The sequence below is a fragment of the Dasypus novemcinctus genome, chromosome 5 (genome assembly GCF_030445035.2).
Source record: "Dasypus novemcinctus isolate mDasNov1 chromosome 5, mDasNov1.1.hap2, whole genome shotgun sequence".
NCBI classification, from domain to species: Eukaryota; Metazoa; Chordata; class Mammalia; order Cingulata; family Dasypodidae; genus Dasypus; species Dasypus novemcinctus.
This window is the reverse complement of record NC_080677.1, coordinates 19,689,314-19,702,098: the sequence shown is the minus strand read 5'-3', so window position 1 is coordinate 19,702,098 and position 12,785 is coordinate 19,689,314. Positions and strand designations below refer to the sequence as shown.

Genomic DNA, 12,785 nt, shown 5'->3' with positions numbered 1-12,785 from the left:
ATGTACTTCAAATAGGACTTTTTTTGTGAGATGTCTTTCGAAGGAAAGGTTTCTCTGGAAAAAAAGAAAAACTGAGAAACAGTGCAGTAGAAAGAGACACTGGGAGGGTGGAGGATTCCATACCATATCAACAAAAGAAACTTCCACTCCTCCATATTGAAAACTAAAAGAAAATGTCCATTGTTCACTAGCACGTATTCTTTTTAACTCCGATTCAAAGACAAACTGCATTTCCTATTAACTTGGCCTTATGATTTCTTAAATCTGGAGTTAGGCAGTCATCAGGGTGACCTTGACTTAGCATCCCCTGTATTTTGGTTCTGCATCTGTAAACCCAGGTACGTAGTATCTTCTTCCTGAGGATGCCGTGGGAATGAAATGAGATACCACCTATGTAAATGGGCTGGGAAGCTCAAGACTTGGTCTCTGCTCAGTTCACATCAGCCAACCAGCCCTCCCCACAAAAACACAGGAGCATAGAGCTGCACTTACTCCTCTTTATGGAACTTGGAAAGCAGGAACAATGAGGGAGTGTTTTCACATTTTACAAACATTAGACAATGGCAATATATCCAGAGACAGATGACACCAATAACTATAAGACACAGTCACAAGTTTAAATCTCTCCCTTTCTCATCTGTTCTTGTGCTATGAGGGCAAAGGAAGCCCCGAGAAGGCTAAAGGAAGTGGCGTTATGTCTGTCCTTCAGCACGGGGCAGGCCCGTTTCTCCTGACGAACCTTTAGATTTTGCAGTCACTCATTTCTGCCCTCCTATGAAAAACTAACCCAAACCCCTCAAACTCTAAGGTGCTGAAACTCTCTTCTATTCCTTATGAGGGAATCAGAAACTCCTGACTGCAGGTATTTAGCCTGCCAGAGTGAATCTTTCACTATGAGAAGAGCTAACATGCATTCAATAGGCAAACGCTGACTACCTGCCAGGGCCAGACACCCTGCAGTTGTTAGGACACACAGAACACGGGGTTATTCCCAGATGTTATCCAATGGGTGAAAATTTACAGTTTCATTAAATGTCTATTAAGAAGATAATGGCAGTTGATGACATATTTAAAAAGCCAAACTCATATGTGAGCACTGTTGCCAGCCAAGTGGGTAGGCTGCAGATAGAAGCTCCACTTCCATGGCTCAACAGTTTCAACGACAATCCACAAAATTCACCTCTAATTCTTGGACTTATGTTTCCATTACTAAAACAAATGAATGAGGAAATGCCAACTGTGAACCCACATATTTCAAGGCATGGGGAAAGTCCCATCTTCTTGATCAACTGCAATGAGAGATTGCTCAGGCGTAGATGAAAAAACTTATTTTTTTGAGTGTAAGATAAACATGTACAAATCTCTTATCAGCACTGGGGTCAACAAACACTTCTGTTGTTGTGAAAGCACAGTCTTAAAACGAGTGGTGAGGAGGAGACTGACAAGCAGAACGGAGTTATTTTTTCATCTCCAAAATTGCACTTCCTGGTCCACGGTTCTTAGCACTGCAGATGTTGCAGAACTGCGTAGGGGAGTTCTAAAAATGTAATAAAAAATCACGGATTAAAAGCCATGTATGTTCCTCTCTTTCCACTCTAATTTTCAGAAATATTGTGGTAATGTTAGTCGGGGGTTAGGGAGGGAAGTGATGATAATTTCTAGTTCACAAAGGATTAAGTCTAGGCCAGCTGTTACTAAGTGACTCAGATGGCACCCCAAGGCAAAATAAGTCTAATGTGACCTGGGGAAACATATGTCTTGCTACTAAAGGTTATCAGCCTCATGATATAAAAATCAGATTGAGAAAGTTATACAACCTATCAGATGGGTTTCTACCATATCTCACACCTATACAGTGCCATGGTCATCAAGCTCACCTGAATGGATCCATTTAAATGATTATGCCTTTATAAGGCTTATTATAGTGTACTAGACATTTTTACATTTGCGAAATAGCTAAATTAATTTTTCTTACTTGATGTAAAGTTGTATAATAATTTTGAGAACCCACAGATCTGTAAGGATGATAGGTTGTAATTTTGAGCACTTTCCTCTGATTGCATCAATTTTTCTTTATTTCCAAGTTGCCAAGCTGTCTGTCAACTCACCATGCTCGGCACCGGCAGGCATTCTTTGTGGAACATATGACGGCAATGGAAGACCACCACGCTGTAGGGCTTGGCTGCATCTGGGGGCGAAGGGGAGGGAGAAAAACTCAATGCAACCAGCAAACCAGGAGCTTCTGTACCAGTCTTGATTGAAAGTCCTGCTGTACCTGAATTTTCCAGCAATAAGCTGCCTTTGGAAGACTGCTTATTTACAAAAGCATTTCTGAGGGGCAACACCATCAAATGCAAATCAGATCTTACAATCTCCTTGCTATGGGATTCACAGGTTATGGGCTTAGCCTATCTCAGGCATCAAAACTACAAACTTGGGATAGTTTCATGGCAATTGCAACAATATTGCTTCTTAAAAATTACAATTAGTACATGTACATGTCCACCTATACATGCACATATACACGCACTACCACATACTTTATATACTACCTATCGTTAATGCAGTAGGTAGTATATTTTTTTAAGACCAATTTTGTAGTCTTATAAAAAATGCTTTCCTCCTCTTTACCTACCACTTCTGCCAAGAACATTCACTGCCTTCAGAGAAAGACCTGGGTTTGAATCCTGGATCTGCTATGTTCTGACTATGATCTTGAATTTCACTGTACCTCTGCTTGGGGGTGTCACTTCAGCTGCTCCTGCTCTAAGGAGTCAGCTTATTTTGGATAAGATTCGGTAATCGTCACTGATTAAATTGGGAATCTAAGCCAATAATACAGTGGGGTGCATGTTCTTTTCTGTTAAAACACTGCTTAATCATTGCCTAAAACACTATAAAAGCTCACCTTTTTTTTTCTCCTATGCCCATTATAGTTCTTAACATAAGCACTTAAAAATCCAAACCTATTTCATATAAAAATGAATCTACATGAAACAATATCTCATTCTACTGCCCTACCAAACAACCTTAATTATAAGTAAACGATAGGCCTACTATGTCTTTCTAATGCATCTCTATGTTGAATTTAAAAAGTATTTTGAGCATCCAAACAATTGGGCTTTGCTAATTTCTAATTTAAAATTATTTGATTTTTCTCTTTACATGTCATAATGATCCTTAAGTAAGGTACATTTGATTTAAAGATGAAGAAACAGTTATCTACCAAGAACTGTTTTTAAATGTCATAGTTCTAATTAGATGGACAAGTATGTTTCCTCTGAAATGTGAGATAACTTGGCTGCCTAGAAACACAAGACAGAAAAAGTTTGAAGCAAAAGGAAAGGCACTTAACAAAGTTCCTCCTACACCACCGCGCAGTTCTTTGGATTGTAAACATGTTTGATACTTTTGTTTTACTCTCGACAGTGATTCTCAAAGTGTGGTTCCTGGACCTAGAGCCTCGATATCTCTTGGGAACTTGTTAGAAAAAGGCAGCATTGGAGACCCCACGCCAAACCTACTGAACCAAAAACTGAGCAGGTGGGGCCCACAATCTGTATTTTAAAAAGCCCTTAAGAACCTCTGCTCTAAAGAACCCTATTAAATAGAGTAAGTGGCTGAACTTCTTCTTTAAAATTGATTATTCTGAATATGATATAACTTTTATAAATAGCAATTGGTTAATTTCAAAATTTTAATTCCATCTTCAACAGATATTTGAGATTCCCTCCCCCCTCCCCCAACCATCTTACCTGATGGAAGAATAGGAGAAAGGCATGATTCACAGATGTTTTCCTCTGCAAGGAAATAGAAAGACTTGAAATCAAAAAAGGATTCTATTTGCTCTGTCTCTTTTCAAAGCAGGGCAAATGGTCTGAATATGATTATTTCAATTTTACCCACCATCGACCAGGACGCCTTTCATTTGAGTTCGGTGCATTTTTCTCAGTAAGGACAAAGAGTCGGCAACGAGAATCTTCTTGCAGCCTTCACGAAGCAGAATCTAATGCACACATTTTTAAAAGAAAAGCCGTCCTCTTAATGGGGATTCAGAAAATTGGTGCACTTGAAATACTTCAAAGACGCACTGACTGGTTCCCTGCCTGCAGTACCCTGTATCCTCCAGGCCACTGATTCACTCACTCATCTCTCTGCTTTTTTTCCCTTAAGAAAAGTGGCTCCTATAGCATGTATAAAATCAAATACAAACTCCAGAGCCTGGCAAAGAAGGCCCTATATTAAGTAGTCCTATTTAACCAATTGTTATTTCATAGAGCTTCCTAATACAGATTCTTTCTGGCAGAGTTTGGCTCCTACAGGACCTGCTCATTCCAACCTCCAATTCTTTTCAAAATCATCTCTTTATTTTATAGTTAAACTATTTACTGCATAAATATGTATTAGATCCATATCACATACCAGGCACTAGGTTTAGCATAGTGGGACAAACTAAACAGATACCATTTTGTCCTAAATACCCTCTAAGGTGTAATCTGTTTTCTGTTTCCTTCCAAATCCAATCCAAACCATTCGGCAAAGTGCTAGGAATGCAGGGTGTGAAGTGCTCCTGGACTAAATTATCCCTTAAATGTGGTGAATGATAACAAAAATATTAACATTCTGTTACAAGATTCATTTTGTTATTCATCCCAGTATTGTGCTTTTTACTTCTAAATGCATTTTTTCCTGTGTGTCCGTTTAATTTTTTGTTTTATGATTTTTCTTCGCTCTGACTGCTCTATCTAGAGGTAACAATAATCCAGCAGTCTCAGCAGTCAGGATGCTTACAGTTGAGAGACGACTGCCCGTTTCGGGATGATGCCGATTTGTTTCTCAGAACCAGGGGCACAGTGGTGTCAAACGCTTCCCATCTACTTTTACGCAAATGGGCACAGCTCGGAGACGCAACTCGTATTACCTGTCAAATTAGTTCCATTGGCTATGGTGTGAATTTTGACCCTTTTCTAGTTTTCCTTAGGTATTTTGGTAGGAAATTGAGGAAAGCTCTTGTAAAGCCAGACGTCATTTTATATCAGAGCTCACTGCTGCGTTCGAAAGTAGAAACTCCTCACCTGATGACCACGAGGCCCTAGTGCTGGCCCACGGCTTTCCCCTCTGGCCCTGTGAGTCTGGTTAGGTGTAATTATGGTCGACTGCATGGGATTTACATGGACACTCATGTAACCAAGACATCGCTGCCTCACTAGGTCCAGTTCTGTGGTCAAGGAGGACCTGAGAAGCATATTGAGAAGTGGCTGTGGGTCATACCAAGTCCCACTAGCAGAGAAAGGTGCATTTTGGCTATCTTCATACTGAAGTCTCTCAACTTTTTTGCTTTCATAGGGTTTTCAATTCATGCAACAGGAATGGAAGTAAGGGAATATCCAACTGAGTTCCTCCATCCCTAACTGTCTATAACACGTGTTCCTCTGAAAATTCCCAAAGAACACTGTCTTAGGGTAGATGCTGCCAGAGGCCTTTCCTGCCTAATTATATGAAGACAGGTATTCAGGAAAATAGAACTGATGTCCAGATTAAAGTTCTGTGTATTATACATTTCTAGTATGCATGAGCAAGAATTATATGATTTTACTATTTCTAGATTCATTCAGAAGTCTCCCCAGTACAGTTTTGTTCTTTAACGTTTTCTACTGAAAACTGAATTTTTAGATTCATTTTAAAAAGAAAGTAAAATTTAATGGATGTCATTAAACAATACAGGGAGAACAGGAAAAAAAATACAGTTAGAAAAAAAATCTAGAGAGAAATATTCATGTCAGTAAACTTTAGGAAAATTTATAAGCAGACTTATAAAGCAGGTCAGCCTCCAATATCAATATGGAAAACTTAAAAGAAGAAGGATCAATCACAGCATCTCTGGTAAAACGGTTTAACAAGAATTGGCTCCGACCCTGGGTGGGAGTTTCAGGTCCACTGCATGAATAATACAGCAGGAAGGGTGAGCCTGGCAGTCTAGACAGAGCCACCGTGTCTGCAAACTGAAAAAGCAAAAGCAAAAAATGCAACCTAAGAAAGAACTATCTTAGCAGGATTTCATTTCTCTAAAGAGATACAATTTAACTGCTGGCAGAAAGTGTTTTCTAGGAAAAATGTCAGTATTCGGAGGCAAACAGCCAGGAGAAGGGAAAGGACACAGAACGGCTTCCTATGCTACTTTCTACTCCATCTGGTCAAAATCCAAGGCTTCAAAATTGGAACAAATTTACATGATGCCAGGCAAGTATTTAAAAAGATAAGAGCATTACCTTTAGATAATTGCTTAATCTATAACATCTGTAATAATCTGAAGGCAATCAAAGATGGTACAAGATTATAATGCACTGTTATGTTATAAAGGCATTATTTTCAATATCAGATATATGACTAAGCACTATATTGACGATAGTTTCTTAGTATCAACTACATTAGAGACTAACGAAAAACGTGCTGTTTTGTCACTGATACCTCTTCAAAAAGTTCACATTTCCCATGAACGCCTTTACTGAGACACTGATGAATGAAAGCCACCTAGAGGAAGGCATCTTCACACCTTTCTGACCTTCGCACTCATGACTTCCAAGGTTATCTCATCTAGCCTGTCTTCCCGACCTTCTACCCGTCTCCTTTCATCTGTGCAAATATTATGTTATTTACTCATAAAGAGCCCATGCCCTCTCTTTTGTCATCCAGGTTTTTAAGACCTGATGGCATCAAATCACTGCTAGTTACATTCTGAGTATTATCTTCCTACTTTGTGCTATTTTCCTTTTTAAAATAAATATGTCAAATATACAGAGGACAAAGTATAATAAATACCCAAGTCCCTGCCACCTAGGACTAACAAATTCATTAATATTTTGCCATGTGACCCAAATCTATTTATTTTAGAAAATGTTACAGATAAGCTGACGCTTTCTTCGCACTCCACCTGTGCTGGACACTCGACACTACTATTTGCGTATCCAAAATCTAGTTCCTCCTCCTTTACGAACATAGCTCCAACTGCGTTTAGTGGGTGTCCAAATAAAATATGCAGCTGGGTGGGGTCCATGCAGCATGATCTGGTCTGTGGGATAAACGCTGCACCTGAGAAGGCATTCCTTCCCAAATGAAAGAGCAAAGCCTCTTTAGAGAAAAGCTCTGCTTCTCTCATCTTCCTGCCTGCAATGGACTGTGCGGGCCCGAGATGCAGCGTCCACCTGCGACAGAAGCCTGAGGAAGAGCCTCCTGTTGGGGGCATCAAGGCTGGTTCCAGTTCAGGCCATGAAGGATAAAGCTACAAAACACCTTCTTGTACAGATCTTTCTGCTGGCCTGGTTTCCATCCCCTGGGAAAACCTAGGAATGAAATTGGCTATTTTATTACTCTTTCTGCATGCGCGTTTGGACTCTTTTGCCGAGGATATTCTTATTCTAACTTCCTTGTCTCTGTTAACTACCCCCCCCCCTTTTTTTTATTTGTCCTATCTCTTAATGGCTCTGTGCTGCATTCTGAGTGACTTCATCAGATCTATCCACCAGTTTTTAAATTCTCTCTTTCACTTGTGTCTAATTTATTTATGTTCTCCATAGATTTTATAATTTAAATGATCTGTGTATGTGTGTATATGAACACACATGCTACCTGGAAGAAGCAAGTCTTCTGGCCTCCGAACCTGTGAGCCAAAAATCCTTTTATTAAGCCAACCCATTGTATAGTAATTGTTTTAGCAACTAAGAAACTAAGCATCATTAAAAAGCAAAACGAAACAAAAAACAGGAGGAGAGGTATTCAGCTCAGTTTGTTATGTACCCAGAAATCTAGTTTCTATGGTTTAGGAAAATACGTTTCCAGTTTATAGACTGTTGTCCAAGTTAAGCATGACTACTATGCCTGAGCTCTTAAAATCTTAGCCTTTATTAACAAATTTAACACCCAATCAAATGAATTTTTTTATTCTTTGCTTACTGCAAGGACCTTCTCTTTCCTGGCTATGTTAGTTGCTATATTGTATCTTTTTCTCAGATGTGACAGAACGTGCAAATATTTTGTGATCTCTTCAGAATGTCTGTAGACTACAGAAATTAAGCATATAAGCATAAAGTTTTAAGGATCCCTGTAAAGTAGACCTTGTTTCCTAAAGTAGACCTACTGAACTTTCAAAGACCAAGATGGTTTTTACCTGGCAAAATCTTTCTTACTTGTTTTCTACTGTTTTACCCTGGTATCCTTTTCTCTGTATTGAAATGCCTCTGATACCATATTAAGAGATTAAAAATCAGTTTTAAACAGTTTTATCCTGTTCTCTATGAAATAATTTCTCCACTTGATAAATAAGAGGGTCCATGATAGCCTTTGCTTTGTAATCTATATTGTTTTAGAAGTTCCACAGAGGGCAAACCACTGTCTGATCTTTCCTAAACTTATAAATGGCATTAGTTTTCCTCTCAAAAAATATTTAGGCTTCGTTTAGAAAGTGCAATATTACCATCTTTCAGAGATTCATATTCCTTATGGGACTTTCCTCTACTTTTCTAAGATTATCCAAGGCTGTGGGCCAACTTCTTCCTACACCCTACTTGACCACTCCTAATTTACTTTGCTTTCCTCCGTAGTTCTAAATCTTCTATATTCTATATTTTATTAACATGACCTTTATTACTTCTCCATTGCTTTCAAGACAACCAACTGTAGCTTCTATAATCAATTAAATACATGTACACTTTGTACTATAGTAAATTTAAATAAGAATGTATTCATAACGTAGCTGTTGAAAGTCAACAATTCTCCCAATTTTAAGAGTTCAGGCATAAGACACATCCTTTTGATTCCTTTGTACTACATCTTTGATAATAATTCCAACCAAATACAAAGCACCAGACTCACAGACATTTTACAAAGCAATTAAAGAACTGTATATCAGCAAAGTTATTGTGGTTTGTTAGAAACAGCTGCCCTGGGAAGCATGCCATAAAAAATTGCCAAGTCTCTGAAATTTGTATTTTAAAACATTCTCTGAAAGTTGGTGAACTTTTTGCTGACATTGCCTTGTTCATACAGCAATGCTTATCATTAGAATAGCAAATTCTGGCTAACTGGCTTTACAAAGCCCCAAAAATGATACCAGAGCTACACAGGGAAACCATTTCTCCTAATTTAGAATCCATTATTTAGACCGCAATGCTAGGGGCCTCACATTCTACTAGAAAAACCTTCCCTTTTCCTTGGGATTATTGTTAAAGATGGTTAACTGCAGAGAAGAAGGAAAACATAGGGAGAATCTAAAGTCTCATACTGGTTTTTAAGAACTATCTTATAAATACAATAGCATAAAGTATGCAGGTACCAAATTGATTAAAAAGAAGCTATAGCTTGGGAAGTGGATGTGGCTCAACCGACTGGGCTCCCGTTTACCACATGGAAGGCCTTGGGTTCGCATTCCAGGGCCTCCTTTGAAGGCAAGCTGGCCCGCGCCCGCAGAGAGCTGGCGCAGCAAGATGACGCAACAAAGGGAGACAAGCAGACACAGAAGAACGCGCAGCGAGTGGAACAGAGAGCAGATAGCAAGCAAGCAGTGATGGGGAGGGGGATAAATAAAAATAAAAATAAAAATAAATCCTTAAAAAAAATCAACACAGCATTAAAAAAAAAAAAAAGCTATAGCTAGTTGTCACAGGCCACCTATGTCACCCAAAAACTGTGATGAGACCAAACTCAAAAAATTTGGAAGGAAAAAAATTCCATTTGCTCTCAAAAGTTTATGTTAGGGATTTCTTCCCTTAGGAGAAAAATAAGAGCATGTTTACCATGAGTCAAAACAAACCCATGTGGGTCTAAAAAAGGCAGTAAGAAAGAAGTCACTATTTCTCTTAATTCTTTTGTTTGGATATCCAAGTAGAGAGATATGGGAAATCTTATAAGTATGGGGACTGTAGAAAATGCAAATATGGGGAAAATAATTTTGGTAAGCATGAAGATGTCTGGAGTCTATTTACCAGGTTTTTGGTGTTTTACTTTGGTGATGGGGGAGGGGGAATAAAGTTTAACAAAATGGAAGTATGAAAGCTTCTTCCTTCTACCAGAAACATTAATTCAGATCATGAGCTGCTTTGGGGAAGAACGCATCTTACTTTTCTCCAGGCTTAAGATACCATGGGCTGAGGATCTGTTAATATCTATCCCGGTGTCCAACACAGTAGCTATTCAAACATTTAAATAAGTGTTTTATAAACAATCACACATATGGCATTTTAAAAACAATTAAAATGTGAAAATCTAAGCTACTTTATTACAGGCTGAAAAATAAGAATTATGGATGTCTTACATGAAAATATTTAACATTAATTATGCACCTACACCCAGTATATAAAGGCATATTTATGAAATGACTCTAATAAGACTTTGGAGTCAGAAGATATTATAGAGATCATCTATCTCAAGGTACCTAAATGCCAGTCTATGGACAAGTGCCACGCTAGCTGGATGAGAACTGTCAAGGTTATTTGTTAAGGTCATATTTCCTAGTCCTTCCCAAGAGATTCTACTCTAGCAGATCAGGGGTGGCACTTAAAACTATGTAAGCTTATGCGCTCTACCAAAGATCAACTGGCTTGATAACAGCAAGGCCAGGACTAGGATCTGGGTCAGCAGATACCATGTTCACTATTCTTTAAGAGACAAAAGGCTGCCTACACACCTTTTTGTGCCTATCCTGTATTTTCCTTTAGGGTAACTGGCCATGACAATGAATATCAATGATACCAGTTGGACAACTAATGAGAAATACACAAGACAGAATGTGGAGAGACGCACGGAACAGCACCATTTGTAATTTTCAATTTCACTGAAAAAGGTAACATGAAACACATATTACAAGGCATGAATATAGAATTTAATGTCATTAATACAGTAGAAAGGAGAATGAGTGCCATAAGCATGAAAACTAATGCAAGAGTGCCAAAAAAAAAAAAAAAAAAAAAGATTTAGCTCTTAAGATACTTTATACAAATAGCTGAATTGAAAATAAAAGCATAATCATAAGTAGGTATATCTGATTATAGGGAATGGCAAACCATGTATATAGGATCTATATTCTATTCCAAGAGAAAGAACAGTACATGGTAAATTTTTCTTATCTCATCAGGTCAGGTTGACCTTATTTTCAATAGACAGTTAACTCCTCATTTGTTAACATTTTTGAAAACTGGAGGAAAGAAAGCTGAGCAATATATTCCTAGGTCAGTAGCTGATGAAAAAATTATGTATCTTTAAAAAACAAACAAAAACAAAACTTTACAATCCTAATCCCATTCGTAGGTGCAGATGGAATAAACTGTGAATAAAAAATGAGAATAATGTGAATAGAGGAAGTCTTCAATGAACCTGAAGATAAAACTAGGAAGTACCCAAAGTTAACAACAAAGAGAATACACTGAAAAGAAAATGAACAATACCTTAGAAGAAAGAAGGTGGAGATGATAAAGCTAATCAAAGAAATAATGACTGAAAAGTTCTAAAATTGGAGGATAAAAATAAGCTTAAAGATTCAAGAAGCTGATCAAACCCCACACTGGATAGACACATATCAAACTTCTGAAAACAAATGACAAAGAAAAAGTCTTGAAAGCAGTCAGAGAGAAATGATTTATTACTAAGGGGAAAAACAATTTGAATGACACCTGATTTCTCATTAGAAACCATGGAGGCCAGAATAAAGTGGCCCAATGTTTTCAAAGTGCTGAAAGAAAAGAATTGTCAACCCAGAATTCTAGACACAATGAAAACTCCTCCAGGAATGAAGACAAAGTCAAGACATTCTCAGATAAACTATATCTTATTATTTTCCATAATATATGAATTTATCACCTCAATCCCAACATACATATAGTTTTAGAACTGCTATCCCATACCCCTGTGTTGGGGATTGAACCATGTCCCCCACATAAGGCATGTTCAGATCCCAACCCCAGGTCCTTTGGGTGTGGACCCATTTGTAAATAGGGCCTCGAAGATGTTATTAGTTAAGACCTGCCCAAGCTGAAAGAGGATGGGCTTTAACCCAACATGGCTGAATCCTTATAAGCAAAGGAAGTTGGACATGGAGAAAGCCATGGGGAGCAGCCAGAAGCTGGAAGTCAATGGAAACCAGAGAAGAAAGAAATGGATGCCACCATATGCATTGCCATGTGATGGAAAAGCCAAACCCCAAAGGCTGCCAGCCAACCAGAAGATACCAACCCTGGGAGGCCTTCTAGACTCTGGAATCATGAGCTAATAAATTCCTGTTGTTAAGACAACCCATTATATAATATTTGTTTCAGCAGCAAAGAAACTAAAATACTCTGTAATAAATAAATTTACTAACTTGGAAAAAAAAATGAGAATAATGCCCTGCCCTTATCAAGATGTCAGATTGAAAAGCTTCAGGATTCTGCCTCCCCACAGAAGCTTTAAACTACCAGTAAAATTTGGCAGAAATATCTTTCTCAAAGTTCCAGAAAACATTTAAAGGTCTGCAGTAACAGGGTGAGTGCCAAACCAAGAAAAAGCAAACTTAAAAGTGGTAGGATTTCATGATGCCCTGGCTGGCCCCTACCCCATCTATTCACCTGCTCAGTGTGGAACTGACACACACTCCCAGTGCAGATCCCTGGTCTTAGTTACAGAAGGAGCACAATAACCCATGAGCATGACAGGAGCATGTATATGTGGCCAAATCTGTCAGGGAGTGGTCTAAGGGACTCACCGTCCAGAACTTGCCCCGCATGTAGAAGGCTGTGGGAGAGCAGCCAAATTATGGCTGC

General features: G+C 38.4%; 1 protein-coding gene across 4 annotated transcripts in view; it reads right to left on the bottom strand.

The window, feature by feature from the left end:
- Positions 1-483: 483 nt before the first annotated feature.
- The window catches only part of VPS41 (VPS41 subunit of HOPS complex), a 247,119-nt gene continuing 234,817 nt past the window's right edge, over positions 484-12,785 (bottom strand). For all 4 annotated transcript variants that reach the window (XM_058296762.2, XM_058296764.1, XM_058296761.1 and 1 more), the window contains 4 exons: positions 3,907-4,006; positions 3,756-3,800; positions 2,109-2,188; positions 484-1,537 (listed from right to left, as the gene is read on the bottom strand). In XM_058296762.2, the coding sequence (XP_058152745.1) occupies positions 1,457-1,537; positions 2,109-2,188; positions 3,756-3,800; positions 3,907-4,006 (306 nt within the window). In that variant the 3' untranslated portion in view covers positions 484-1,456. The remainder of the gene's footprint in view (positions 1,538-2,108; positions 2,189-3,755; positions 3,801-3,906; positions 4,007-12,785) is intronic.